Source organism: Sturnira hondurensis, unplaced genomic scaffold (genome assembly GCF_014824575.4).
Source record: "Sturnira hondurensis isolate 20B ecotype Veracruz unplaced genomic scaffold, ASM1482457v3 Scaffold0006799, whole genome shotgun sequence".
In the NCBI taxonomy this organism is placed as follows: domain Eukaryota; kingdom Metazoa; phylum Chordata; class Mammalia; order Chiroptera; family Phyllostomidae; genus Sturnira; species Sturnira hondurensis.
Genome location: NW_028079430.1, coordinates 260,387 through 287,600, shown reverse-complemented (window position 1 = coordinate 287,600; position 27,214 = coordinate 260,387). Strand labels below are relative to the sequence as shown.

The 27,214-nt window shown below is 48.2% G+C and overlaps 2 protein-coding genes and 1 long non-coding RNA gene across 7 annotated transcripts in view; 1 reads left to right on the top strand and 2 right to left on the bottom strand.

The window, feature by feature from the left end:
- Positions 1–735: 735 nt before the first annotated feature.
- PSRC1 (proline and serine rich coiled-coil 1) lies at positions 736–4,391 on the bottom strand. Of its 5 annotated transcripts, XM_037050408.1 has the most exons (9): positions 4,084–4,168; positions 3,881–3,933; positions 3,732–3,789; positions 2,873–3,314; positions 2,350–2,525; positions 2,267–2,313; positions 1,929–2,177; positions 1,513–1,600; positions 736–1,307 (listed from the first exon to the last, which is right to left on the bottom strand). In XM_037050408.1, the coding sequence occupies exons 2-9, from the start codon at positions 3,897–3,899 to the stop codon at positions 1,304–1,306; spliced, it is 1,083 nt and encodes a 360-aa protein (XP_036906303.1). In that variant the 5' UTR covers positions 3,900–3,933; positions 4,084–4,168; the 3' UTR covers positions 736–1,303. The 5 variants fall into 5 exon arrangements, with proteins under 5 accessions (XP_036906303.1, XP_036906301.1, XP_036906304.1 ...); XM_037050406.1 differs by lacking the exon at positions 4,084–4,168 and adding an exon at positions 4,283–4,391 and having other exon boundaries at positions 2,267–2,525; XM_037050409.1 differs by having other exon boundaries at positions 2,267–2,525; positions 4,061–4,278.
- A 408-nt stretch (positions 4,392–4,799) lies between these two features.
- The window catches only part of LOC118990043 (uncharacterized), a 75,458-nt gene continuing 53,043 nt past the window's right edge, over positions 4,800–27,214 (top strand). Inside the window, exons 1-2 of the long non-coding RNA XR_005067154.1 lie at positions 4,800–4,841; positions 8,631–8,679. This is a non-coding gene — a long non-coding RNA (uncharacterized LOC118990043). The remainder of the gene's footprint in view (positions 4,842–8,630; positions 8,680–27,214) is intronic.
- On the bottom strand, positions 11,504–22,194 carry MYBPHL (myosin binding protein H like). The gene is made up of 9 exons (XM_037050411.1): positions 21,489–22,194; positions 16,654–16,742; positions 15,937–16,132; positions 15,581–15,720; positions 15,281–15,440; positions 15,045–15,181; positions 13,849–14,035; positions 12,671–12,717; positions 11,504–11,589 (listed from the first exon to the last, which is right to left on the bottom strand). Exons 1-8 carry the CDS (start codon positions 21,619–21,621, stop codon positions 12,707–12,709), a joined length of 1,053 nt encoding a protein of 350 aa, XP_036906306.1. The 5' UTR covers positions 21,622–22,194; the 3' UTR covers positions 11,504–11,589; positions 12,671–12,706.

Here is a 27,214-nt window from a genome sequence, read left to right as displayed (position 1 = left end):
AAAGCCTGGAGACTAGTACAGGTAAAAGAAGACCAACAATTCTACTAAAACAAGGTACACCGTGAGGAACTGCCCTAGTACCTTCTGCCTGTGGGGCTCAGGGAGGCTGAATACCAGGGTACCCACTGAAGGGGCCCTTAGTCCGTGACTACAGCAGACAAGATGCTTAGGAGTTCCCAGGAGGCTCCATTCTCTGGCCAGGAAAGGACACCCAAGTTTAGGATATAAAGAATTTACTGAGACCCTGGCTTGATAGCCTCACATACTGTGAGCCAAGCTACGCTGCTGCTTCTTTTAAAGATTTTATGTATTTATTTTTAGATAGACGGGAAGGGAGAAAGAGAGAGAAACATCAGTGGGTGGTTGCCTCTTGCTCGACCCCTTCTGGGGACCTGGCCTGCAACCCAGGCAAGTGCCCTGAGAATCCAGCCAGTGGCCCTTTGGTTTGCAGGCCAGCACTCAACCCACTGAACCACACCAGCCAGAGCTAAGCTACACTTCTTGATCTGGACCTTTAAATGACATAAAAAACCTGAGAAAAAGCAACCTGTTCCCATCTAATACCAACAAGGGGGTAGTTACAGCCTGATTATCTGGAGTCTCAAGGCCCGAGGCCTATTCAGGTCCCTCTGCCTGGGAAAGCCCATTCTGGTTCCCTCATTGGGCTTACATAGGCATTTACTCTAAATTTGTTAGAAACTGGAGCAGGACTTACTTTCACATATACAGAGAATATAAAAATACATTCATTTTATTTTAGAAAAATGCAGGCCAAAGGAAGATGCTTATCATCAACTGGCCTGTTAAGAATCACAGAATTCACAGGAAAGAAGTTCTGGGGGCCAGGAGCCTGCCTCTGAGTCCAGCAGGGGGTGTGATTCCAGAGGACTGCTCCGTAGAGGGCAGAGAAGGTAGCTACAGAGGCCATGCACAGGTAAAAACTGCCCTGTGAACCACTTTCTAGGAAGAAGATCCACCTCTGTGGGCTGCACATAACAGCTGGTAGTGGTGAGGGGACAGGGATGAGGACACCTGTTAGTTCATTTCACTGCTGAGGGGTGACCTCTTTTCCCTAGTCTTTCCATCCAAAGAGTTTGAATCCCCTCTAGCTCAACCCTAACCCACCCCATCTTCCTGGGGCACCAGCTCTGGTGCATGTCCTCCTCTTGCCCCTGGGCCAGAATCTGCAGGGATCAGGAACTGCTTCCCATGAGAGGGCTTGGGAGGCCAGAGGAGAGGTACGCCCCAGGCAGGGACTGTAGTGGTTTGCTACGAATTCCTCTTGCTTGCTGTCCTGGCCGCTTTACCTAAAGAGACGGAAGGAAGAACTGCTTTATCACCCTTCTTCCTCAAGCCCGTATCACCCAGCTGAGTTCAAGTTCAAGAAATGGGACACCCCAAACCTCTAGGCTTCCCTTCTCTTCCCCATCTTGCCACACAGGATTCAGGGCTGATGGGCCTAACAGACGCCCAGACAAAAAGGGAGAGAGAGACAGCTTCCACCAGCCACACCTGCTAGGTCCTGGGGCTGTCGCTTTTCTGGGGGGCTGCAGATTGCTGCGTGTGGTACCAGGAAGATGTGGTCGCTGGCAAACAGGAACTTGGGGATTAACGAAATAAATGAGTTAGCAGAAAGTTCACTGACGTTCTCACAAAGATAAATACTGAATGAAGGCGGGTGAATTTGGGATTAGTGCCCTTCCTCTCAGCAGAGATAAAGAACACAAGGTATTTTTGAAACGGCAAGGCTCAAACCCTTGGCCAGGCCCATATCCACTCTGTAACTCAGTCTCGCCATCTTCAAACAGAGTTGTAATGAAGGTGAAGAAAGTGGTGATTGTTACCAGCTCTGGGAGGGTGCAGTCAAGTTGGGCAAGGGCGGGTATTCTTACTCTGGGCCTCTGGCCCTTATGTCCATTCTTCCTTACCTCTGTGCCCTGCGGCACTTGGTCTTGGAAGTCCTTTCCGAGCTGACACTGAATCTGGAGCTAGGGCACCTTTGCTGGGTGGTACACTCCGGCTGGTGAGTGGCACTCGGCTGGCTGGCTTGGGGATGGCTGAGGGAACAGGCAGTCGACTGGAAGGTTTAGCGGCCGCTCCCAGTGGCCGAGACAGGCGCTGAGAGTTGCTGGTAGAAGGCTGTGGGGCCAAGACTGGTCTGACGGGGACAGGTGGGCCTGTTGTAGAGGGCAGAGGAATTTTAGGGTAAGCTTCACATCCTCCCTCCTCCCACTCACCCACAGCTTGGCTGCCTGGGCCCTCTCACTTGGTGCTGCTCTCCCACTGGGCCCAGCTTTTTCCCTGGTTGGAGGAGTTGATCGGGTTGGAGGAGTTGATCGGACTGGAGGGGTTGATCGGACTGGAGGGGTTGATCGGGTTGGAGGAGTTGATCGAGTAGGAGGAGTTGATCGAGTAGGAGGAGTTGATCGAGTAGGAGGAGTTGATCGGGTTGGAGGAGTTGATCGGGTAAGAGGAGAAGATGCTGGGCTTATGGATGTGGGGAACAGATGGCAAGTGGGCGACTCCTGAAACACAAAGAGAGAGAAAAAAAATGGGACTAGAATGGAAAAATAATTTGTTCTGCTGGCTGATTATGGGATAGAGGTGGAGAGCAGCCTAGATCCCAGTAAGGAAGGGCAGAAGTTAGGGACTAATATCATCATCACCAGTATCAGCCACTGAGAGTTTATTACGGACAACCTAGAGCTCTGCACAGACACAGTGGTAAGTGCATGGCTTCTGCTATTGCATTTTTAATTCCAACAGTGCTATGAGGCAGAATTTCACTATCTCCATCTTTCCAACGAGGAAACCACTCTCTGTCTGGACTGTGTCTGGGGCCACACATTGAGCCCAGACCCTCTAAACTCACCCTCTTCACGCTGGAAGGCCTCTTCCCAGACGTTGCCCGAAGAGCCTTGACTGACCCCTTCTTATCACTGCTCCGGAGTCGGGGTGTGTGGCTGCTTGAAGAGGGGGTGCTCCGAGCCAAAGAGCTCACAGTGGGCAGCAGGTCTCGGACAGGACTGTCTTTCAGCACAAAGGTCTCCCGCCGAGGGCTGGGCTTCATTCTTCGAGACCCTGAGCCCTCGCCCGGCCTCTCCCGATCCTGCAGGGCGCACTGCTCCAGCTGTGCAGCCAGCCTGTTGGCCTCATGGAGGATCTCCTCCAGCTTCTCTGGGCTCAGGCGCCCTAAGCTGAACCTCACACCCTGAGGGGTGGGGGCCAGTGCATTTGGGTCACTTCGGTGGGAGAGGCCTCGTCGGAGGGGTTTCTCCGGAATCACCAACATGGCTATATCTTCCTCCTCACGACTGAGACAGAAAACAAACCAGGCACGGTGTCCACACAGAGGAAAGCAGGAGACCGTGTGAGGGAGACTGGGACACGACCCCAAACACCGATGCTGGCACTGGCCTCTAGGGGATGATGTAGCTGCTTCTGAGTCGGAAGAGGACTTCAGCATTTACTGACACTGGAAATTACTCCAGATGAAGATGCAGTAAATCCACTTACACTCCTTAACACCCTGAAATTTCATTCCAGCTTCTCTCTTCTTCCCTCCCCCAAGAGTATTGTTATAGGGCCCAAGTAAACCAACCAGAGCAGCCTCGGTGCACCTAATCTCGCCAAATTACCAACCCGAACCCCAGAGGCCAAACACTCAGCAGTAAAGGGTTAGAATAAGGGGCAGCATTGGAGGGACGTGAGTAGTATGAAGAGACTGATACCTGTCCGATGGTGACAGCCCTCCAAAGTCCAAGGTCTCATCCACTATAAACTTGACATCTGTAGGGAAGGAAAGAATGAATGCCAGTTGTGGGTCCCTAACATGTCTCTCGATCGCAGGGTCTCAATCTTCCATCCAGGATATCCTTACCTTCCTGCAAATCTCCCATGTTCAGGCCAGCAGGAGCAGCAGTCAGCTTAGACCTGAAGGGGAGAGAAAGCGTACCTTTCCTCAAGTCTTCATCATGCCCAAGACTCCCAGGTACAGTCAGGGTGCAAGCCAGGAGTTGCGTGTCATCCTGGAGTAAAGCAAGCTTTCCAGGAGTAGTACCTGCTCTGGTTAGCTACCGTTACCTCTGCGGAAGGTGCAGAGAGCTCCCGGTGAAACCCAATCCCCCTTCGCTGATTGTCCCTCTGCGACCCGACCTCTCCACACTGGGGGCATTTCACGCGTCTTATCTTCTTCCCTGCCACCTTCCTCCAGGTTCTTCCTCTCCCCAAGCCACCTTTCCACTCCCCATGGCAGTACAGCCACGCCACACCCCCAGCCTACCCTGAGTTTCCACTTTCCGCCCCGCAGCACCTCCCACGGACTTAGCTTTCCTCGCACAGCTTAGTCCCGGGAATCTGCTATCCGAGGGGGCGGTGCTCCTTTCGAATCTCTCAGGCTCCACCCACTCCGACCACATACGCGCAGTGATTGGCGGATCCCTGCATCCTCAGCCCTGGGCTAGGGTGCGCGGGGCGGCGGGCAGCTGGCCGGAAGTCTGAACCTGGAGACGGTGTGGAGAGTCGTTCCCAGAAAGACTGCATCCGGGGCGCAGAAGCGGAGAGGTCGCGAGAGCGCGACCGCTACCCGGCGACCTTGTGGTCCCGACGAATGTGGGTTTCGCTCCCTGTTATCTTTTCTCCAACCTCCCCCCCGTCCTGCTGGGAGGAGCTGGGCTTGTGTCCCCCGGGACCTACGTGGTCCCCTGACGCCCCTCGTGGCCGTGGGCCGTGAAACTAATGCTCCGCCTGAGGAAATTCGTTTCCTGGCGCTCACGCCGCAGGCAAGCGCCGCGGTCGCCAGGTTTCTTTAGTGGCGGAGCACCCAAACATTGGTAATTTAGGTACGTCGAGGTTGTCTGAGAAGCACATCTCCTACGGCTTTTAAGTTCAGAACCTGAGGCTGCGGAGGTGCAAAGCAAACGACGGGTGCCAGGGGCAGTTCCAAAGTAGTCCCGGGCGGTGAAAAAATCCCAGCGGAGGGAATCCAGTCAATCGTACTGTGATAATGTCCCGCGTGGTGCCAGGTGGGCACTAGAGGGCAAGAGTCATAGAAACGTCCAAGCAGCGCGCTCTACATATGAAACTTGTATTGGATGCCAACTGTAACTGAAACATCTAAAAAGTAGTGGAAAAGAAAGAAAAGGGAAAGCAATGTTCTTTTAGGAAAGGTTTATTGATTTTTAATATATATTTGATTGATTATGCCATTTACAGTTGTCCCATTCCCCCCCTTCATTCCCCTCCACCCTGCACACCCCCACCCACATTCCCCCCGCTTTAGTTCATGTTCATGTGTCATAAGTTCTTTGGTTTCTTTTTTTTAAAATTTTATTTATTTATCTTTAGAGAGGAAGGAGAGAGGGAGAGAAACATTAATGTATGGTTGCCTTTCGTGCGTCCCCTGCTGGGAGTTGGCCTGCAGGGAACCAGCCTGCAACCCAGGCATGTGCCCTGACTGGGAATCAACCGAGTTTCTCTGGTCTGCAGGCCCGTGCTCAATCCACTGAGCTACACCAGCCAGGGCTATAAGTTCTTTGATTTCTACATTTCCCACACTACTCTTGCCCTCCCCCTATTTTCTCCCCACGGTCTATGCTGCTTATTCTCTCTACCTTCCCCCCCTCTCCTCCTCCCACTCCCCTGTTGCTAACCCTCCATGTGATCTCCATTTCTGTGGCTGTGCTCCCATTTTAACTGCTTAGTTTGCTTTTGTTTTAGGTGTGGTTAATAATTGTATTTGCTGTCTTTTTACTGTTCATATTTTTTATCTTCTTTTTCTTAGATTGGTCCCTTTAACATTTCATATGATAAGGGCTTGGTGATGATGAACTCCTTGAATTTGACCTTATCTGAGAAGCACTTTATCTGCCCTTCCATTCTAAATGAAAGCTTTGCTGGATAGAGCAATCTTGGCTGTAGGTCTTTGGATTTCATGACTTGGAATACTTCCTTCCAGCCCCTTCATGCCTGTAAGGTCTCTTTTGAGAAACCAGCTGACAGTCTGATGGGAACTCCTTTGTAGGTGACTGTCCCCTTATCTCTTGCTGCTTCTAGAATTCTTCATTTTAATCTTGGCCCATGTAATTATGATGTGCCTTGGTGTGGTCCTCTTTGGGTCCACCTTTGGGATTCTCTGAACTTCCTGGACTTTCTGTAAGTTTATTTCCTTTGCCATATTGGGGAAGTTCTCCTTTATTATTTGTTCAAATAAGTTTTCCACTGGTGGCTGTTCCTCTTCCCCTTCTGATACCGCTATAATTCAGATGTTGGAATGTTTAAAGATGTCCTGAAGGTTCCTAAGCCTCTCCTCATTTTTTTGAATTCTTGTTTCTTCATTCTTTTCTGTTTGGTTGTTTCTTTCTTCCTTCTGGTCCACTCCGTTGATCTGAGTCCCAGTTTCCTCCCATCACTATTGGTTTCCTGTGCATTTTCCTTCATTTCACTTAGTGTAGTCTTCATTTTTTCATCTAATTTGCGACCAATATCAACCAGTTCTGTGAGCATCCTGATCACCAGTATTTTGAACTGTGCATCTGATAGGTTGGCTCTCTCTTGGTCCCTTAAAAGTATTGGCTCTGGGGCTTTGATCTGTTCTTCTGTTTGAGCCATGTTTTGGTCAGGTTATGCCTGTTACATATATGAGGGGCGGAGCCTTAGGTGTTCACCAGGGCTTTGATCTGTTCTTCTGTTTGAGCCATGTTTTGGTCAGGTTATGCCTGTTACATATATGAGGGGCGGAGCCTTAGGTGTTCACCCAGCATCACCAGTCACTGGGTTGTGATGCTGTCTATGGGGGCAGGGTCAGAGGGGCAATGGCATTTGTTGGGCTCTCTCTTGGATTTCAGTGCCCTCTGCTGCCTCCCACAAGCGAATCGGACTCTTCTGATGCTGGTTCCCAGGTGGGTAGGCTTCTGTATGTTCTAGTACCCTCTGGGTCTCTCTAGCAAACTCTCCTGTGAGGCTGGGAGTTTCTCCCAGCACCTCAACCCACACAAGTGTTTTGAATTGGTGCTTTTAGGCTTTATTTCCCATCCTCGGGGCCCTGTGTTGCACTGTCTTGCTGCCTGTTTTTGCCAGGTTTATCTGCGCACAAATGTATGACTGCGGTCTGCCAGCCACCTTGTGTGGCTCACTGGGGCTGCTCGTTGCCTCTTCGAGCCCAGGGTCTGCCAGCCACTGCTTTTTCCTGCCTTGACCTCTCTCCACTGGCTGCTGACCGCCCCTCTTACCGGTCTGGATGAATGGTTGTTGGACTTCTGTATAGTTCAATTTTCTGTCTGTTCTGATTGTTTTTTCGTTGTTTCTAAATTTTTGTTGTTCTTAATTTTGGTTGTTTGAGGAGACACAGTGTGTCCACCTATGCCTCCATCTTAATCGGGAGTCAGCAATGGGTTTTATAGATGCGAAAGAGTTGATTTCAAATCCAACCCCAATTCCTCAGTTTACAGGAGACACAGGCTTGGGTCTTTTTTTATATTTGACCCCTCAATTATCATATGACTGAGGATAATTATAAACATCAGGTTTTGTACTGTGTGCCTGAGGGGCTTTGGAGGGAGTCTGTAGCTTACTACCTCTGAAGTCAAAGCTGTGTTTGTAAACCATGAAGCCTACTTATTAGGGATTTTTCTCTCTGTTGTTTCTAAGAGTTGCCTGTGAATAGATGGGCCACTGGTCCACAGAGCTTCTGAGAAATATCCTAAAAATTAAAAGATCCTGCCCCAGCTGGTGTGGCTCAGTGGACTGAGCACTGGCCTGTGAACCAAAGGCTCACCAGTTTGATTCCCAGTCAGGGCACATGCCTCAGTTGTGGGCCAGGTCCCCAGTAGGGGGCGCACAGGAGGCAACCACACATTGATGTTTCTCTCCCTCTCTTTCTCCTTCCCTTTCTCTCTAAGAAAAAAAATTTTTTTTTAAAGATTTTATTTATTTATTTATTTATCTTTAGAGGGGAAGGAGAGGGAGAGAAACATCAGTGTATGGTTGCCTTTCGTGCATCCCCTGCTGGGAGTTGGCCTGCAGGGAACTGGCTTGCAACCCAGGCATGTGCCCTGACTGGGAATCGAACCGCGATCCTCTGGTTCGCAGGCCCGTGCTCAATCCACTGAGCTACACCAGCCAGGGCTAAGAAAAATTTTTTAAAAAAAAATTTAAAAGGTCCTAAGAATAGCAAAGAGCTTTGCTGTAAACAAAGAGCCTGAACCTTAGTCTCCAGTGTTTGTGATGATTATTTGGGGCATTTATAGGCTTTTTGTTTGTTTGTTTGTTTACTTCTTGGTTTTTAGTGGGGAGGTTGAGATAGCGAGGTTTGCTGGAGTGATATGCTGCTGTAATAAATGTCACAGGGAATAAAGGAGCCTTGGACTTTAGTGGAGTGACAAGGAAAAGGTGGGGAGGCCCCAAACTTGCACTTATGTGAGGAAGACCTGAGAGGGCAGGAGTGCCTGTTTTTCCCCAGGCTTGCTAGTGAAAGTGGAATTTTAGTTACTTGTAGGATTCAGATTTGATGGAGGTGGGAAGGCCAGAGCCAGTTGCTCCCCTTTCCACTGCCCTACCTCCGGCAGACGGTGGCAAAGTGGAGATCTGGGGGGGAAGAAGATGTCAATTAACTGTGTTCTTTCTTCCCCCAGGAGCAGCTTGCGAGGGGAAACCTGCATTCACTTTTTCACCTGACTGCAGGTAAGTGAGGGAAGCAGTTCTGGCAGATGGGTTTCTCCTAAAGAAGCTCATCTCCAACTTCCTGTCACCTCATTATGATTTTGAAAGCTGTTGCAGTACCAGGAACAAAGCAATGGAACGTCCTTTCTTTCCAAATGACAACAAAATCAGAAAATACAGATTTTAGGCACAGGAATTTTTTACTCAACATAACACCACTGATCTGGGAAATATCTTGGTCCCCCTCAGCTCAACCCCAGATGATACCTGTGTATGAATAGGAGTTTAAGATTTTGGGTAAATGATAACTGAATAAATGAAGGAATCACACCCTCTCCCAGGCACATGGTAAGCCTTAGTTCCGAAGGTACTCCACAGCATCAAATGCATCAATGAGGAAAAATTAAGGGTTCCAGTGCAGCTCTCCTTGAATGCTGAAAGAGTAACTGTGACTGGGGGTCTTGTGCATTGTGAAGAGTTTATGCCTTCACCTCGGAGGTTAAGAATGAATGAACTTTAAGTGGTGGCCCTTGTGTACTTCAACAGATAGCAGAGGCAGGGGCTGTGGGCTGAGGCCAGAGGTCTGACTGATTCTTAGGGCATCACAGCTGGGGTACTTGACTCCTTCCTGACCCAAGTCCTGCTGAGCCGGAGGGAGGCCGGCTGCTTATCCATCGTGAGCACGACCAGCTGGCTCTGCCCCATCCCCCAGCCTTCTCAGCAGGGGTTAAGCGCATTAGACCCTACAAATGATTTATGTGACTATTTTCTCAATGTTCCCAAGCATCGCTCATAACTAGTCATATTCTGGGTACATAGAAAGAAGTTAATTTATATATAATGGATGCCTTGGGGCATTAGCCCTCAATTCTCATAGAACTCCATTTGAGAAAGGCTGGAATGGATACTTTGCGTCCACTTAACATAGATCATTGGTCTGAACAGAAAAGGCTTTCACACTCTTCTCAGCCAAAACACATCCCCTTCCTCCTCAAAAAACCTTCCCTAGTATTTACTGGATCCTGGAAATCTTTTCTTTCTTAAGCCCTACCAACTGCAGTGGAGGTCACCGAGTAAAAGAGATGAGAGGAAACAGGGAAGGCTTGGGGTTGGACAGACCCGGTTCAAACACTAGCTCTGCTAACTCCCCAGCTGCGTGTGCAGGGCAGTTTATAGCTTCCATTTGCTTATTTGTAAAAGGAATGTTCAGAGAGCCAAAGCTCTTAGTTCAATGACTGCTGCATAGAACATAGAAGGCTGTTTTAGTTATATACAGAGTGGGGCAAAAGTAGATTTACAGTTTTTTGTATAGAAAAATAATACAATGATTAATAAATAATAATACAAGAATAAACTGTTTCACATACTCACAACTGTAAACCTACTTTTGCTCCATCCTATAACTGTGTAAGAAACCGCTCCAATATTCAGTGTCTTGAAACTATAGCAACCATTTATCTGCTTGTGATTTTATAATTGGGGCAGAGCTCTCTAGGGACAATTTGTCTCTACTCCACCAGGTGTAGGCTGGGATGGACTACAGATAAAGAATCCCACATGACTGCATATATCTAGAGCCTTGGTCCTGTCTGTCAACTAGGCTGCCTGGTTGTCCTGTATGCAGCCTTTCATAATTTAGTAATCTATCCTGAGATTCTTTGTGTGGGAGCCAACTTGCAAAAACAACAGAAACTGGTAGACTTCTTAAGGTCTAGGACTGTCCCAGCATCACCTCTGCTACATTCTTTTGATCAAAGTGGTTCACATGGTCAGCCCAGATTCATGGGTAGGAAAAACAGATGCCAACCTTTAATAGGAAGATCATGCCCATCATAGGATGGAAAGAATTGTTGCCATTCAATATCTTTTGTAGATTCCATCAAAGAATACCTTTATTATTTATTATTTGTTATAAGAATAAATATTTGTTGTTACAATAAAAACAAATGTGCCCTGGCTGGTGTAGCTCAGCGGATTGAGCTCAGGCTGTGAACCAAAAGTTCGCCAATTTGATTCTCAGTCAGGGCACATGCCTGCTTGTAGGCCAGGTCCCCAGTAGGGGGCGTGTGAGAGGCAACCACACATCAATGTTTCTCTCCCTCTTTCTCCCCTCCTTCCCCTCTCTCTAAAAATACACAAAAATAAAAATCTTCTTAAAATTGCCCTGGCTGGTGTAGCTCAGTGGATTGAGCTCAGGCCTGCAAACCAGACAATCGTGGTTCGATTCCCAGTCAGGGCACGTGCCTGGGTTGCAGGCCAGTTCCCAGCAGGGGACGCATGAGAGGCAACCATACATTGATATTTCTCTCCCTCTCTCCTTCCCTTCCCCTCTAAAAACAAATAAATAAAATCTTTAAAAAATTTTAAAATCTTCTTAAAATTAAAAACAAAAAACGAATGTAAGCAAGGACTCCTCACCTTAATTCTTTCCCTAGGGCTTAATAAGAACATGCTGCAATCTCTTTAGTAGCTCCAAACCCTCAAGTCTTAGTGCTCTGTCTCTAATCAGCGCTGTATGTATTTATATGTCCCTCTGTCTGCATCTCTGTGGTGGATGTGCATCCTGTTGTTACCTAGCTTGTACTGGAAAGCCCAGAAAGGAAGAGGCAAGTTAGCTTCAGGATCTCTGTCAGCCCCTGGTACTACATAGAGTTTGACTCGGCTCTCTTGTAAACTGTCTAGGGACAAGGACAGGATTAGAAACCTCTGTGGGGGAGAAAGTGGATATGGGAAGAGAGAGAGGACTCTGAAGGTTCTGAGAGTCTGTACAGTCTGACTAAAAAATTCCATCTTTCCGAATGGTTTTCCCAGATGGAAAGGCACAGACAGATGGACACTTATGCACCAAGGAGCCACACATTTATTTAGATCGGTCCAAACCAGATGCTGTACTGGAGCTCCTTAAGAACACAATCTCGCCAGTCAGACTTCCTGGAGGACAGAAAAGGGATAGTTTGTTATGGCCTTAATAGCCAATAGCCAGAGCACATACAGGGTGCTGAGGCAACCCTGTGCTGTGAATTCCCTGCTTATCCTGTTTCATTGCCGGGAGGGAGGTGAAAGGGCAACGAACGCGAAGAAGGCCAGCATTACCCCAGCAGGTACTGAGAGAGACAGGAAACTGAGGGGTAGCCAGAGAACTGTGTCTGCAAGCCCGCTGGCGGAGAGTGCTCTCCTGAGAAGTCTACTTTCAGTGCGTCCTTAGGGGTTTCATTTGTGATCTGTCAATAATGGGCTTAAACAAATGGCTTCTGAGTTTGGATTCATTCGAAATTTTTATCAGAAGCTGCAAGTCAGAGGAGATATTGGGAACCTGTTCCCTAATTCTCTCATGAGTTTCTTTTTCACCTCACTTGTCAGTTTGACACACATTTCTCCTCTGAATGATTTAGAATCTGAAGGCACTATCCAATCCTGAACAATGACCTGAGTTGCCCTTTGCCAGTAATGTGCTGCTTGGAACCACATACCCACATGTTCAATTATTATTGATGTGTCATGATAATGATGGTTTTCTCCTCTTGTAGAGAAGGGATCCATAAACTTCAAAGTGAAAAAGAGGCAATGAATCTGTTTCTCACCATGCTTATAATACTGAGGTAGAAACACTTAATTGACAAGAGCAGCTTCCTCTCTCCTTTTCCATGCTGCCACCACGTGGTGGTGGTGACCCTCGTCTGGCCTCCACTCCTGACTGTTCCTTTGACATCTTTTCTTACAGTGTCCAATCACCTCCCTCCCACAGAACCCCCTGACAATTAGGCAGATGCCATCATTCTTCTTCAGAGGACCGTACATTTCTACCATGAACTTGAGAGTATAGATAGAGGATGTCTATGGTAAATTTCCTCCACAGGGATGATAGTATCAGCTTACCTCGAAAGGAAGGAAGGAAGGAAAGTTGTCATCAATGAGTGCAGGGTTGAAAGGCTCAGGAATACACATCTGTCCAAGTCTTAACAATGCTGTCCATAAACATAAAATATTTGGACACCCTGTTTCTCTTTCTTACCTTCATCAAGGGTTGCCTGTGTTCTCTTCGGGGGCCTCAAAGAGGAGCTGCAGGAATCCAGACATTTTGTAATGTTAATATCTCGGAAATCTCTGGGAAACCTTCTTTTGGTGTCCTGGGGAGGGATATGCGTCTCTGGTTTTGGGGGAGTCCATAGCGCTAATGAGGAGTCATTGCATAGGGAAGGACAGGACATGGGATTGCCCACTCAGTGCTGACTCATTCTACACACAGTTAAGAGCACCCGCTGTTTCAGAAACTGGAGGAAAAAGGCAAATAAAACTGTCTCTGCCTTCACAGTGCTCATAGTTTAATGGGGAAACAGATCAGTAAATTGATCATTATAAAAACAATGTGTTAAGTGTAGTGATCGAGATCTGAATAAGGTGACAATAATGGATAAAAAGACTTTAAAAGAGGTGGAGAGATGGGCAATATTTTCTTTTAACAAACCAGAGGGGACAGTCCTTTGGTTTGTTTAAAAGCCCATCAAACAACCACCACTTTCTTGAACTGAGTCAGAAGATTGTATTGGTTTTTAAAAAAGCAACCTGGCCCTGGCTGGTGTGGCTCAGTGGATTGAGCGCTGACCTGCAAACCAAAGGGTTGTTGGCTTGATTCCCAGTCAGGGCACAGGCCTGGGCTGCAGGCCAAGTCTCCAGTAGGGGGTGCATGAGAGGCAACAACACACTGATGTTTCTCTCCCTCTCTCCCTTTCTCCCTCCCGTCCCCTCTATAAAAATAAGTAAATAAATCTTTTTTAAAAATTGATCTGGGTGAGGACAAGGATACTTGGGCTCTTCCCATGTGGACATAGTGTTCACTCCTCAATTAACCAACACTGGAAATCTTGGGTGATTCATTCACCTCCCTGTATATGAGGTTTCTTTTTGCAAACTGGAAATAGCAACTCTTCCTATATTGTAGAATCATGATGGAGAGAAGTGGGAAAGTGGATAATGAAATTGGCTCCTTGAGCCCTGGCTGGTGTGGCTCAGTTGGTTGGAGCATCCTCCCATAACTAAAATTGGCTCTTTGAATGCATCCTGATGTTGCCAGTGATGAAAGGGCCTGAAGGGAGAAGCAAACTAAGCCCTTCTCCGTCTAGGCTTTGTCTTTGCCCCAGCTTTTCCACCTGTGCAGAAAGGAGATGCCTGCCCCGTGAGTTCTGCCCTTACCTATGACATCCACCCGGCAGTCCACCGATGCCTCCCCCAGGGGGTTAACTGCCTTGCATGTGTAGATGCCCCCGTCAAAGGGCCCAGGCTTGCGGATTTCCAGTGAGCAGATCCCCAGATGAGTGAGGGCTCTGTACTTGGGGTTGCCTTGGATATCCATCTTATTCTTCAGCCAGGTAATCTTTGGCTGGAAGATAAATATGAGGGCACGGCAAGGGGTGGTAAGAATCAGTTGTTCTTTCTGTGCTTAGTCTCTGGGACACTTTGCCTACAAGGCCTGGGGACCCACTGGCCAGAGGAGCAGGAGGAATAGGGTGCTTTAGGAATAGATGGTGCACGGATGTAGAAGAGATGACGGCCTTCTGGATAGCTCCCTGTCCGTTATATTTGGGAAGGGGTTCCCCCACTAGTACCCCTGGCCTCCATGCTCCTTCTCTTGGTTGAAAAGAGCATCTGAGACCCTGCCTTGTTTGTCGGGTATTCATGACTAGAAGAAAGGGCTAACTTCTGTTCTGTTGTGCTCAAGCGGTGCCTTGATGGGTTGGAAGCACTGGGAGTCAGATTTGCCTCTTTTTTTTTGCTGTATATTATTGAATTACTCATCTTCTGTTCTTACTGTTGGCTTGGGAGTTACTCCTGTCTCCCCTGGCTAGAAAGTAATTTTTAGAGTGGACTTATTGATATTCTCTTTCTGAGATATTATTGCCACATAGTCTGGCCCAGGACTAACATACAAGAGGTACTTTGCAAAGGCTTTTACCATGTGTGGAGTGAACTAGTTGTAAATAGACAGAGAGCCTTGCTCAGAGTTGTGGCCACAGGCTCAACTCCAGGCAGCTCTTGTGTGCGAAGCCCCAATCAGAGGAGACATAACGGGTGAGTAAGGTGAAACCAACAGGACTCCATCACCCCTGCCCGTGAGACAACTTTGAAGCTCATGCCCGATTGCCAGCAGGTCAGAAAGTGACATCTTGATAGATTAGGAACAAACACAAAAAGGAATACTGGGAACATTACCCGTATCTGCCTGTCTTGGACTCCAAGCACCCTGACTATTCCTACATAACCAGCTGTGGAAGAGGCAGGTGATGATGAGAGGAATGAATGTTTTGGTTAGAAAGCTTTTCGACATAGCTAAGGTTAGAGCAAGAGCAGGAAGCAGTGCGGCACAGCCACCCAGAGAACTCCCCGCTCACCTTGGGAGAGGCCCGGACACAGCAGAAGAGCTGGGTGTCATAGCCGGTGACTGTAGTGCAGTTTGCCAGAGGCTGGGTGAACTTTGGGGCTTCAGAGAAATCTCGCTGGGCAAACCCCTTGGTCTTGTAAACAGCAGCTAAGGTGACCAAGAAGGGTCCTGATGTAGCGCCTGAGATCCCCATCCTCCTTTGATTCTTTATCCTTAACTCCCAAGCTCAGGGTCTCCATACCTTACCTGCTTTCTGGATGTGGGCAAGGTCGGCAGTAATGGGGGCCGTCTCGCTGAGCCCACACTGGTTCTCAGCAAACACTCGAAATGCATAGGAGTTACCAACAATGAGGTTGGAGATGATGCAGTTGGTGCGGTGATAATGCTCCAGCACCGTGAACCACAGCTTTGGGGTCCCAAAAAGATGCCATGCGTGAGACACCTGTTTTGTGAACTCAGCCCACCTTAGCCCACCACATAGAGCTATCAGAGCTCCATTCCAGTTGGTGTTACACTTCCCTCTCTTCCCTCCCAGCTGGGCCTCACCCCAGATTTTGTGTCAGCCTTCTGCACCGTGTATCCTAGGAGTGCCGCATTGCCTGTGTCTTGGGGAGGTGTCCACTCCAGGGTAGCGCTGGAGCCCCAAACGTCCACCAGCTTGATACTCTGAGGAGGGCCCGGCCTTTCTGAAAGGGCCAAGAGTGGCAGTGGGCATGGTACAACTCACATGCATGGAAGTCACTTCAGGAGTGCCCCTTTCCCTTCTCTGATCTGTACCCTGCCCTTCACCACTTCCGTGTGGAGGAATCACCCTGGCTTTCACAGCTCTCTGTGTTGACTCCTCTGCAGCCTGGAGAGGGAGCCCCTGAGGACCACCCCAGCTCCTACTCCCCGCACCCTACCGATAACCAAGATGTCAATGGTGGCAGTGGCCTCCAGGCCACCCAACTGCACACTGAGCTGGTAGCATCCCGAGTCAGCACGTTGGGCTTCTCGGATAAAGAGGATGGAGTCCCGCTCCCCATTCCGCACGCTCACACGACTGGCATCCAAGGCACAGCCATTATGTGTCCAGGTGGCTCGAGGTTTGGGTTTGCCCTGAGAAATGGGGATAAAGCAGTGAGCAGCCTCAAGAAACCTTTTGACCCTCCACCCCAGTTCCACATGATAACTTAACTCGCAGCCGCAAATGGCTTGAGTTAGAGATTGGTGGATTCTCCTAGGGGACCTCCGTCTTTCAGCAACAGCCTAAGGATCCTGGGAAGGGGGCATGGTTTTGAGCCTGACAACCCTCTGAGAATTTAGGTCATGGACATGCAGGGTTGCTGAGACTAACAATAGGTGCCCAAATGCCTGAGAACTCTTCCAGCTGAGAGCTCCCAGACCTCTGCTGACTGAAGGGCGTGGGTTAGCCTTACCTCATCACATGGGGCCCTTCCCAACCCACCCTCAAGAGTACAGGTAAAGGGCCATTTAGCCTTAGACTTCTGGTGACATGGCTCCCTCCATTCAAAGCCAGGACAACTGCCCCACTGCTAACAGGGCTCTTGGTATCCGTTCCTAAATCAAACCCTATCCTGGTCCCAGCCCTGGACCTAGTGTGGGGCTGGAATGATCACCTGGAATGGAACTAGTAGGTTCACAGTGTCTCCAACCTTCCGGATGTAGGTCTGCCTCAGGGCCCGAGGTAGCCAGATCTTAGGGTGCTCTGAGTGATGGAAAGGGAGAGAATGGGTGGTGAGCCTCCTGTGGTGGGAAGAGTGTGCTCAGAGGAAGTGGGTGCTGCATTCAGCGGTGCCCCACGGCAAGCAGCACAGGCATTGCTCAGCAAATTCAGTTCTCTCGTAGGGAACGGGAAGATTGCTCTATCATTTGTAGGGACCAGTGACTGGCTGAAAGAGCTAGAGAGTGTTAAAGTCTTGGCAGTAAGAGTACTGGAGTGTGAGCCTGATGCTTCTTTTAATTTATAATGCTCAACTCCTGATTTTCCATCCACTAAGATTTCTTTTTCTGTTTGTGCACAGCCCAGCCCATTCTGCGTGGTTTGTCTTTCCACCAGTTTGATACATTTATCTTCAACAACACTCCTTTTGTCAAGGCCACTTTCAGTGTTAATCCTAACCTCCAAGTGTCAGCCCCGCCCCTTCCCTTCCACAGGCAGAATCAACACCCTGGACACACTAGGACAGCACTGACATCATTGCAGAGGTCGCTGGCGTCTGGGTCCCTTGGCCAAGAAAGTGCAGACCTCCCACCTGGGTTCCCTTGGAGGCCTGCCTAAAACTGACACCCTTTCCAGCCTCCTCTGGCCTCCTGGCTCCTCCTTTCTAAGGGAGGTACAGTCTCCTGCTGCTCTCGTCTTCAGCGGAATGTGGCAGTGCCTCAGTTCTCACCGACTCCCCAGCCTCCCCCTAACAACTCATTCCTACCAGCTGGAAAAGCTCCACCCCAGTGTACTTCCCTGTCAAACAGCACAACTGCTTGGTACTGGATTCCAAACTTTTTGATAAAATCCTTTTCCCAGTAAATACATTCCTGAGCATTTACCCCAACATATATTTACTTATAAATTGAACTGTTTAAATATGTACAATATGTAAATATTACACATATAATACAAACTTTTGAATGGTGAAATTTAAAATAAAATAAAGGTCCTGCTATTTCTTTCTATGCCTCAATTTGTAGACCATTGTTTAGAGGCTCAGAACTTCATGCCCATAGTCCTCCCCCGCTCCCCGCCCCATTACGATCTCGAGATCACTTGGTCTTTGTAAATGGACACCAACACAGATATCCAGCGCACGCTGTCCATTTTATTTATCTAGTTTCCTTTTCTGCTGTGCCTTCTGTTTCCACCGGGGTTGCGCTTTCTTAGGCTGCACCTCACCTTGCCCCAGCAGAGGCAGGAGGGAAGCAATATGGGATCTGAGCGCCCATTCTGTCAGCACTGCCCAGGGCCTGCCACTCCCAGTAGGAACACAACAGCCGCAGAGCCCAGGCAACGGAATGGCCTTGCTCTGCTTGCCCTCTCTTTGACTTTGATGGTTTGGGAGGGGGCCGGGCATGAAGAACAGAAGAAGTGTTTGTGTGATGTGTTCCTCTCTTGGGGCCATCTTGGCAGGCCACCAAAGAGTTGAGAACAGGCGGATATGACTTAAGGATTTTCTGAAAAAAGAGGGTGGCAGTTGAAAAGGAGGGTCAAAACCTTATCTTGCTGGGCTTGGTTCCCCACTGTTGGGTGGGGAATCACCACTCACGCGTGCTGGAGAGAGGGTTGGGGAGAAGCCAGCTCTGCTGTGCCTTGCTCTGCCTGCAGAGTATCTGTGTTACGAAGGGCCTTGAGGAGCACCCGGCACAAGGATCGGACGGGCAGGCAGAGACACAGAGAGAAACAGATTTGCTGAGGGTGTCATGGCTGTTTGGAAAGTTGTGCTGGCACCAGCACCCTGCCTCCCCATCTAGGGGTGTGTGTGTGGAGGACACATTCTCTGAGTGTGGGGAATCTGCCCACCCACTTGTCCTCCAGTGTCCTCCTGGGACTGGGCACCACGGTCAGGGCTCTGACTATGATCTAGCCCCTGGAGGGAGGTGGCAAAGAAGGGGCACCCTTGAGAATTGAAAAGGTTGGGGTGAGGAAAGGAGCCCAGGCTGTCTGCCAGGAAGATGGGCCAACTGAGCCGTGCCCTGCTTAGACTTCAGGAAGGAAACGGCTTCTATAGATTGGTGCATGTTTGTATAGATATTTGTTCCCACTTGGTGTTTCTTTCGTTTCTTAGAAAAATACCTTGGAAAATGTTAGCATAGTTTCACTTGAACTACAGAGAAAAATTAAAGAAGTAGGTTTATGTGACACATAAGCTAAGATGGGGGGGTTAGGAGGAGGATGACCAGAATGTCCCTGAGATCCAGAAGGGATCCCAACAGGGGCAGAGCGAGAAGACAGGCTGGCAGCTGGGGTGGTGGTCTTCTCCCCCGCCAAGGTCTGCTGTGGCAGTTCTCTGCTTACAAGAGGGATTCCCTGACATAATGATGAATGATACGGGACGAACTTAAGTTACTATAATGTTCCAATTTAGGATTAGTAGGCAAGGATATGACTTTCAGCAGGCCTCCAGACCCTGGTGGGGGGGCAGAGGAGAGGTTTGAGGCTAAAACAGCTGAGAAAGTGTGGGAGGCAGCACAAGAGTGTTTGACAGCTCCAGGTGCCTGGGCAGCAGCAAGCCCTTCCCAGCTTAACCCAGGTCTTGTCTGCCCAGCAAACAAGAGCAATCTGACCCCTTGCTGAGAATGTTAATAGGAGGGCTCACTGGAGGCATCTTTTTTCACACCTCCGTAGTCCAGCGAGGTGTTAATTGTACTGACCTTGGGGAAGCACAGCTTTCTCCTCCTCAGATGCCAGGAGGGATCCGAACCAGAGACTAGAGCCCGAAAGCAGAACCTAGGATTTCTAAGACCAGGTGTGAGACAGCTACAGTTTGGTTTTTTCCCCTTCACAGAGTCTTGGGGTGGGGAAAGGCATTTTGAAAAGTCCTTTGAGAGTCACTGGCTCTGACTGTCAGTGCTGTATTTCTCTCAGGATGTTATCTAATTCTTTCTTAGAAATTAGTAAAGAAGACTTCTTTAAGTCCAAAGGTCTTGGCTTTTCTTCATTAGAAAATTCTTCCTAGTTCTGACCTAAATAACTTCATTCTGTTCAAGTTTATGCCCATTTCCTTACTCTTTGCTCATGGAAAAAAATCGTTCATATCCTCTCATAATTTCCTTTCCCATGATTAAAGAACTTTCCCCAGCAGTTCCCTAAAGGTTGTGTAGGTCAGATCGGTGTTATTAATTATGGCCTGGAGAGTGAAGGATCAAGATAGACACATTTGAAGAGTGAACGAAGTGTCTGCATACATACATGTGTGTAAGACTATTACTATAAGTATGTGTGTGAGCGAATGGTTACCAAAAGTGGGCTAATGCCAGAGGTGAACTAGGGCTTTGAAACCTAACCAGAGATTCTCGGGGATCCAAAAACTACTAGCATTCCTTAGAGAAACCTTAGCAGGCGCTTAGGATATGGACTTGGAGTGTGATGGGAAAGGAGTGTGGTGACCTCAGGGGCACCTTGTGAAGGACAAGAGTGTCATCTCCTTGAAGACCATGAAACTAAGGTCAGAAAAAACAAAGAACCTAGACATAGGCAACATTTCTCTGAGGAGACTTGCTGCCCCTTCCCTGTAGTGGTCTTCCCCTCCTGCTGGAGGCTGTAGACCTGGCTCACTGTCGCTCTCTCCAGTGATTCCCGGTGGAGAGAATGCTCCTCATGATTCCCGGTGACTTCAACAGCCATGCTTCCAATCCCCCCGGGCCGTACATCATGCCTGCCACCGTCCAGGAACTTTGTGCCCCCCACTTCAGCCTCACTCCCTGGTCATTCTCTAGATCAGTAACTACAACCCCTCTATAACCTGAATTTCAAGCATCCACTCTCTTGTCGCCACCCCTGTGACTGAGATGGCTAATTGCCCACCCAAATTTTCATGATTTCTTCCATTGTATCATTATCTCTGAGAAGGCACTGCCCCTGTGACAGCAAGACTAGTAAGACTAGTTCTTGCCAGTGTTATGTGAATAGAAATGGTGAGAATCACTCCTGAGCCAAGTCTTTTAAGAAATGAATTCCCTATTTCTCCTTCCACCTCTGGTTGCCTGAGTCAGGCGTAGTGGGGGGTTGTGTAGGTCAGATCGATGTCCCCAGATGAGTGGCACAGAGCTGTGGCTGCTGAGGCCTCAGTCAGGGGCAGTGGGGGATGGGAACCAGAAACTGGAAGGAACACACACCACCTCCTAGCTTGAAAATGCTGCTTTGCTGAGAGGCTCACAGAGACCACCACAGAGAGGAGGCCAAATGCTTCTCCCAGGAGGGCTCTGCTTCCATGGAACTCAGGTTCAAAGGGGCGAGGGTTTCCCATGGGAGCCAGTGGTGGTGTTGGGGTGGGTCCTGGACCCATGGCACTGCCCAGGGAGAGACAGAGTGTCATGGGCTGTCCGCTACTTAGCCTCCCAGTTGCTGTAAGCTTTCCATGCCCTTCTTCTAATCTAGAAGATGGCCACTGTCTCACCCCTCATTCCCTTTGTATTCCCATCAGTATAGCAGGTCCTCCTAGTCCCTGTGACAGACACTTAAAGGTAAAAAATATAAACAGATCATCTTTAGTCACTGTAAAGTGCCACAAACAACATTCACTGAGTTCTCAGCTGAAAACCCAGCAAGGACCCTTGAGTAGCAAGTAAGAACCCACCAAGGAAGAGGGTGGGAGCTCCAGCCAATGCTCCTCCATCCCAAGGCCCGATCCCATGAAGCCATGCAGTTCTGCACGAACCTAAGGAGGTATTTTCAGGGGTCAGGATAGCCTCCCAGCTCCCACCACTTGGTCTCCCCAACCCCCCCAACCCCCACAGTCACCTTCTACAGGGGCCAGGAGCTGGGGAATGGGGCTGCTGGCCCCCTGTCGGGGCTCTTCAGCATCCGTTGGGCTGGCTTCTTTCACCTTCAGCATGGGTCCCAAGGCCACCTCCTGTACTGTGGCTGCCTCCATGCTGGGACACCCGAGGCAGGGCTCCAGCAGCAGATTTTCACTGTTGGTGCTGAGGGAGGGGCTGAGCACCTGCTCTTCAGCCTCTCCAGGGGTCCCCACCACAGAGTTCTCTAACTGGGCTGGCTTCTCCCCACCCAGCTACTCCCAGCAGAAGGGCTGAGGCAGGGGCTGGGGGAAGTGAGGGGGATCAGACAGCAGCCCAGAATAGCCACAGGAGGAGGGCCGAGGTGGCCCTGTTATCTTGGCAGTGAGATGACACCCCTCACAGCACCAGGGAAGGAGGAGTGAGCTTGAACTTCAAACAGCTCCTCTTGCTCCCCCATGCACAGACCATCCAAATGGGACCTTTGACTCCTGGCCTCCAGCTCATCTGACAGGGTGTTCAGGTCCAAAGAAAGGGGCTCCAGGATTAGCCGACAGGCACACCGTTAACTGCTCTTTCTTTTCTGCTCCCACGTTCAATGATTTCTAAGGTCTTGTCCACTTGACCTTTAAGGGTGCGTCCCCATTCTCTCCACCTCCCGCTGGTGACAGTGGAAGGTAGAGTCTGCACTCTGGACCAGACTACCATGGCTCACACTGGCCCCATCACCAAACCAGCTGTGTGACTTCCAACATGTCACAGTCTGTCTTAGGTCTGTTTCCTCATCTGAAAAATAGAGACGATAATGACCGTATGGTTGTTGTGAGGGTTGATTAAAAGAGGTAATCTGTGTAAAATGCTTAGCAGAATGTAGCCGACTAAGTGCCTGATAAATGTAAGCTATTTTTAGGTGAAGCCACTGGCTCCTTTGAAAGCTCTGTCGCCTATGAGATGAAGTACAAATAAAGTGAGAGGCAGCAGTGGGGCGGGAGGAGAGCTAGGGGCATGAGGTCAGAGGAGCTGAGTGTGACTTTTGGCCACTGCTCACTCACTAGCTAGGTGACCCTGAGCAAATCACTCCTCGACCTCAGGTCTTGGGTCTTTGAAACAAGGGATAATTGCAATGGTTGGGTTGAGGATAAAATGATAAAAATGTTGAAAAGTGGCTGACCCACAGTAGGTGTCCGTTACTTAAAGGTCCTATTGATTTCCAGGTTTACCAAACCATCATTCCACACGTGCTGTACGCTCCCTCCAAATTATCTAGTTTCCTATCATACTTGTCTTCAGAAGCCATTGTTCCCTCTGTATGTACCTTTGTATTTCTTTTATTAAAAATATATTTTATTGATTATGCCATTACAGTTGTCCCATTCCCCCCCCTTCATTCCCCTCCACCCTGCACACCCCTCCCCCACCATTCCCCCCTTTAGTTTATGCCCATGTGTCACAAGCTCTTTAGATTCTGTATTTCCCATAGTATTCCTGCCCTCCCCCCTGTCTGTTTTCTACCTACCGTCTATGCTACTTATTCTCTGTAACTTCTCCCCCCATCTCCTCCTCCCACTCCCCTGTTGCTAACCCTCCATGTGATCTCCATTTCTATGGTTCCACTCCTGATCTAGCTGTCCTTTTAGTTTGCTTTTGTTTTAGATGTGGTTGTTAATAACTGTGAATTTGCTGTCCTTTCACTGTTCCTATTTTTTATCTTCTTTTTCTTAGATAAGTCCCTTAACATTTCATATAATAAGGGCTTGGTGATGATGAACTCCTTGAACTTGACCTTACCTGAGAAGCACTTTACCTGCCCTTCCATTCTAAATGAAAGCTTTGCTGGATAGAGCAATCTTGGCTATAGGTCTTTGGATTTCATGACTTGGAATACTTCTTTCCAGCCCCTTCTTGCCTGTAAGGTCTCTTTTGAGAAATCAGCTGACAGTCTGATGGGAGCTCCTTTGTAGGTGACTGTCCCCTTATCTCTTGCTGCTTCTAGGATTCTCTCCTTCATTATAATCTTGGCTAATGTAATGATGATGTGCCTTGGTGTGTTCCTTCTTGGGTCCAACTTCTTTGGGACTCTGAGCTTCCTGGATTTCCTGGAGGTCTATTGCCTTTGCCAGACTGGGGAAGTTCTCCTTTATTATTTGTTCAAATAAGTTTTCCACTTGTGGCTGTTTCACTTCCCCTTCTGGTACCCCTATAATTCAGATGTTGGAATGTTAAAGATGCCCTGGAGGTTCCTCAGCCTCTTCTCATTTTTTTTGAATTCTTGTTTCTTCATTCTTTTCTGTTTGGTCATTTTTTTTCTTCTTTCTGGTCCACTCTATTGATTTAAATTCCAGTTTCCTTTCTATCACTATTGGTTCCCTATGCATTTTCCTTCATTTCACTTATTTTAGCCTTCATTTGTTCCTCTAATTTGTGACTAAAATCAACCAGTTCTTTGAGCATCCTGAACACCTGTGTTTTCAACTGTGCATCTGATAGGTTATCTCTTGATCGCTTAGAAGTATTGGCTCTGGGGCTTTGAGTTGTTCTTCTTGAGCCATAATTTTCTGGTCAGGTTGTGCCTGTTACATGCATGAGGGGCAGAGCCTTAGGTATTCACCAGGGCGGGGTGACCCAGTTGGGTTGTGACGATGTATGTGGGGGCGGGGTCAGAGGGGCAATGGTGTTTGTTCTACTCTCTCTAGGATTTCAGTCCCCTCTGCTGTTTCCCAGAAGCGAATTGGGCCCTTCTGGTGCTGGTTCCCGGGTGTGTGGGCCTGTGCACCCTCCAGGACCCTGTGGGTCTCTCCAACAAACTCTCTGTGAGCCTGGGAGCTTCTCTCGGCACCTCAACCCCAAAAGTTTTTCCAGTCGGTGCTTTTGGGCTTTATTTCCCGGTGCTGGGGCCCTGGTTTGTACTGTCTGTGTCACTGCTCTTTCCTCTGCCTGGTTTATCGGCCTGGTTGAATGGTTCGTTGTTGTTGGACTTCTGTACAGTTCAATTTTCTGTGCTTTGGTTGCATTTTTGTTACTAAAACTTTGTTGTCTTTAAACTTGGTTGTGCGAGGAGGCAGTGTTTCCACCTACGCCTCCATCTTGGCCGGAAGTTCCTTTGTATTTCTATAAAGGCTTTATTTTTAGATCAGATTTAGGTTCTTGGCACAGTTGAGCAGAAAGTACTGAGCGCCCACATACCCCTCCCCACCTAGTCCTTTTCTTATGGAAAAAAGTGAATGTCTTACTCACTTGCCCCTTTAGCCCTCAACTGGGGGGCAGAGTCAATAGGATGTCAGTAGTTCTGCTATCAGTAGTTCTGGGATGTGAGACCGAAGCTCTCTTTGTGACCTGTAGAGGGGCTCAGGACCAGGACAAACTGTAGACACACTTTGGGCCCAGGAACCTGTTTATCAGGATCTAGGACGGACAAAGAGGGTGACTCTGGAACTTGACCTCAGGAACTCATTGTACTCATTGTACCACACCAGGACTAGTGTGAAAGCCTCTCTGACCTATTTCTCTGGCCTGACACAGCCAAGGTCCTTACAAGTACACAATCCCCACACCATGAGACTCCAAACAGCCCTTATACCCAGGCTGTTAGTCTTAGCGCTTTGTTGCAGTGAAGGTGTACAAGAATCAAATAGAAAACACAGACTCCTTAGGGTCTGGCCATTAGAACAGCCTAATTTACTAGGTGTGTGTGGGAACTGGGAATCTGCATTTTCAAAAGCAACCTAGTGATTCTGGTGTAGGAAGTCTGAGAACATTGTTATTATCTAATAACACTGAAAAGTAAAGGTTATTATCTAAACTCCTGAAAAGTAAACCATTGTAGATCCTCTCCTGGGGGAGGAACTTTTCCACCAGACAGCGGGCTCCTCAAGAACAAGGTCTTTGCCTTGTCATTTTCAGACCATGATTCTGAACAAGTATTCCACAGAAATGCACCCCAGAATGGCTGACAGAGGAGCCAGTTCAGCCTTAAGGCTCAGGGGGATCAGTAGGAACCTCTCCTAAAAGAAGTGTTTTGGAAGAGAGGAAAGCTGCAACTCTTTGGAGGTCCTTAAATGAAGTGGATCAGGAAGGACTATAAGGAAGAGCAGCCAGAGAAACAGAAGAGGAGCAAATGGAAATATACCAAAGTTAGACTTCAGTGTTACTTGTCAAACCTGCTATAAGGAACATATAATTCAGGAGAGTAATTGTGTGTGCCTATGTCCAGGGGAGAGTATAGCAACTGAAACCTGAGAAGGTATGTGGAGTAGATCAGTTTGACTTTCTGGGGGAAAACTGGTCTTACAAATACCCATGGGAAGAAGATCTTTATAAGCATGGAGAGAAAGAAAAAAGTGTGTAATTTCCCCCATAAATGATCTAATATTTTTCATACTGTAAATGCATACTCCTAGCTCTTTAATTGGCTTATTTGCTGGTTTGGTATGATTGCTACAGCTAGAAAACTGGAAAAGGTATCATATTAACAAATTGTAGCTTAGTCATTTCAGTAGGTCAGGTAACAAAGTCCCAGTCTGTTTTATTTCTAACCCAAATATTGCAAATATACAGAAAATTACCAGTACAAAGTTAAACACATCCAGATTTATTTACACAATGCTAAAGAAATTTGAGTTTTATTTCCATTTTGTGGAATTTTATTATGGGCAGTCTGGCTTTGTTGTATAACTGACATGGGTCATTGAGACTTGATTAACCCACCTCACATGCAATTTCCTGTCCCAAGGGAACAGAAAACTGTTTTGTTTTTTTTAAGCGCACATGCAGTAATAATCTTAATACTGCTTTACACTTGAGTAGGAAGGTGGCTGTCCCACAACTTGGGACAGAGGCAGAGAAGATACAGAACAGGAAGAGACCACATGCTCAGAAAGGGAACAAGAGACAAGAGAGGGTTGAACAGGCACAAAGGGACCCTGAGCATTTCTGTGCACGAGGACAAGGAGGGTATGAGCAAAACCCTCTTCCCTAGACATCCAAACACAGGAGACGGGCAGAATCATCAGGGAACACTCATCACCTGACCACAAACTGAGGGCATGCAGAGGCTGAGAACTGCAGTAAAGGTTTGGAACATATCAATAAATCATTAGCATGTACACTATACAGTTTATACATGTATATATGTACATATGTATAAAGGTACAGATTAGTTTATGTTATTCTCTATAAACAAGAAAGCTTAAGAATGTACTGGTGTGAAAAAATGCATACAGCAAGTTGAAGACAATTTCAAACTCATGTTTTGATTCTTGTTATGTGATGTAACCAGGAAATCAATATGCCCCTGCTATTCCAATTATCCTCCATGAGGGCAAGGCCTGGGCTCTGCTAGGGCAGGATGGTGCTCCCAGGGCTGCCTGGGCTGGGCAGATGGTGGCAGGTGGAACAGAAAGCCTGGCACCTGCTGAGAGCCAGTGCTGAAAGTCTGGCTCTCCCTATCACTCCCATCACGTGGCAAACCTTAAAACTTTGGTTTTGTTCAAAAGACATTTAAGTCCTGTTTATTTTCCTGCTTGAGGAAAGGTAGTACTGCAAAGTTGAAAAACTGAATTCCTATTTGAGCAGTTCCAAGTATCCAGGCTTCACGTGGGATGAGGGGGCTGTGCCTACATTGAGCAGGATGAATGTTAGCCACTGCACGTCGGGGCGGGGCGCTTTAGAGCTCTCCCAAAAGGAAAGCGGGAATCTCTGCCTGGATGGCTTGTCTGGAAAATAAGGAAATGA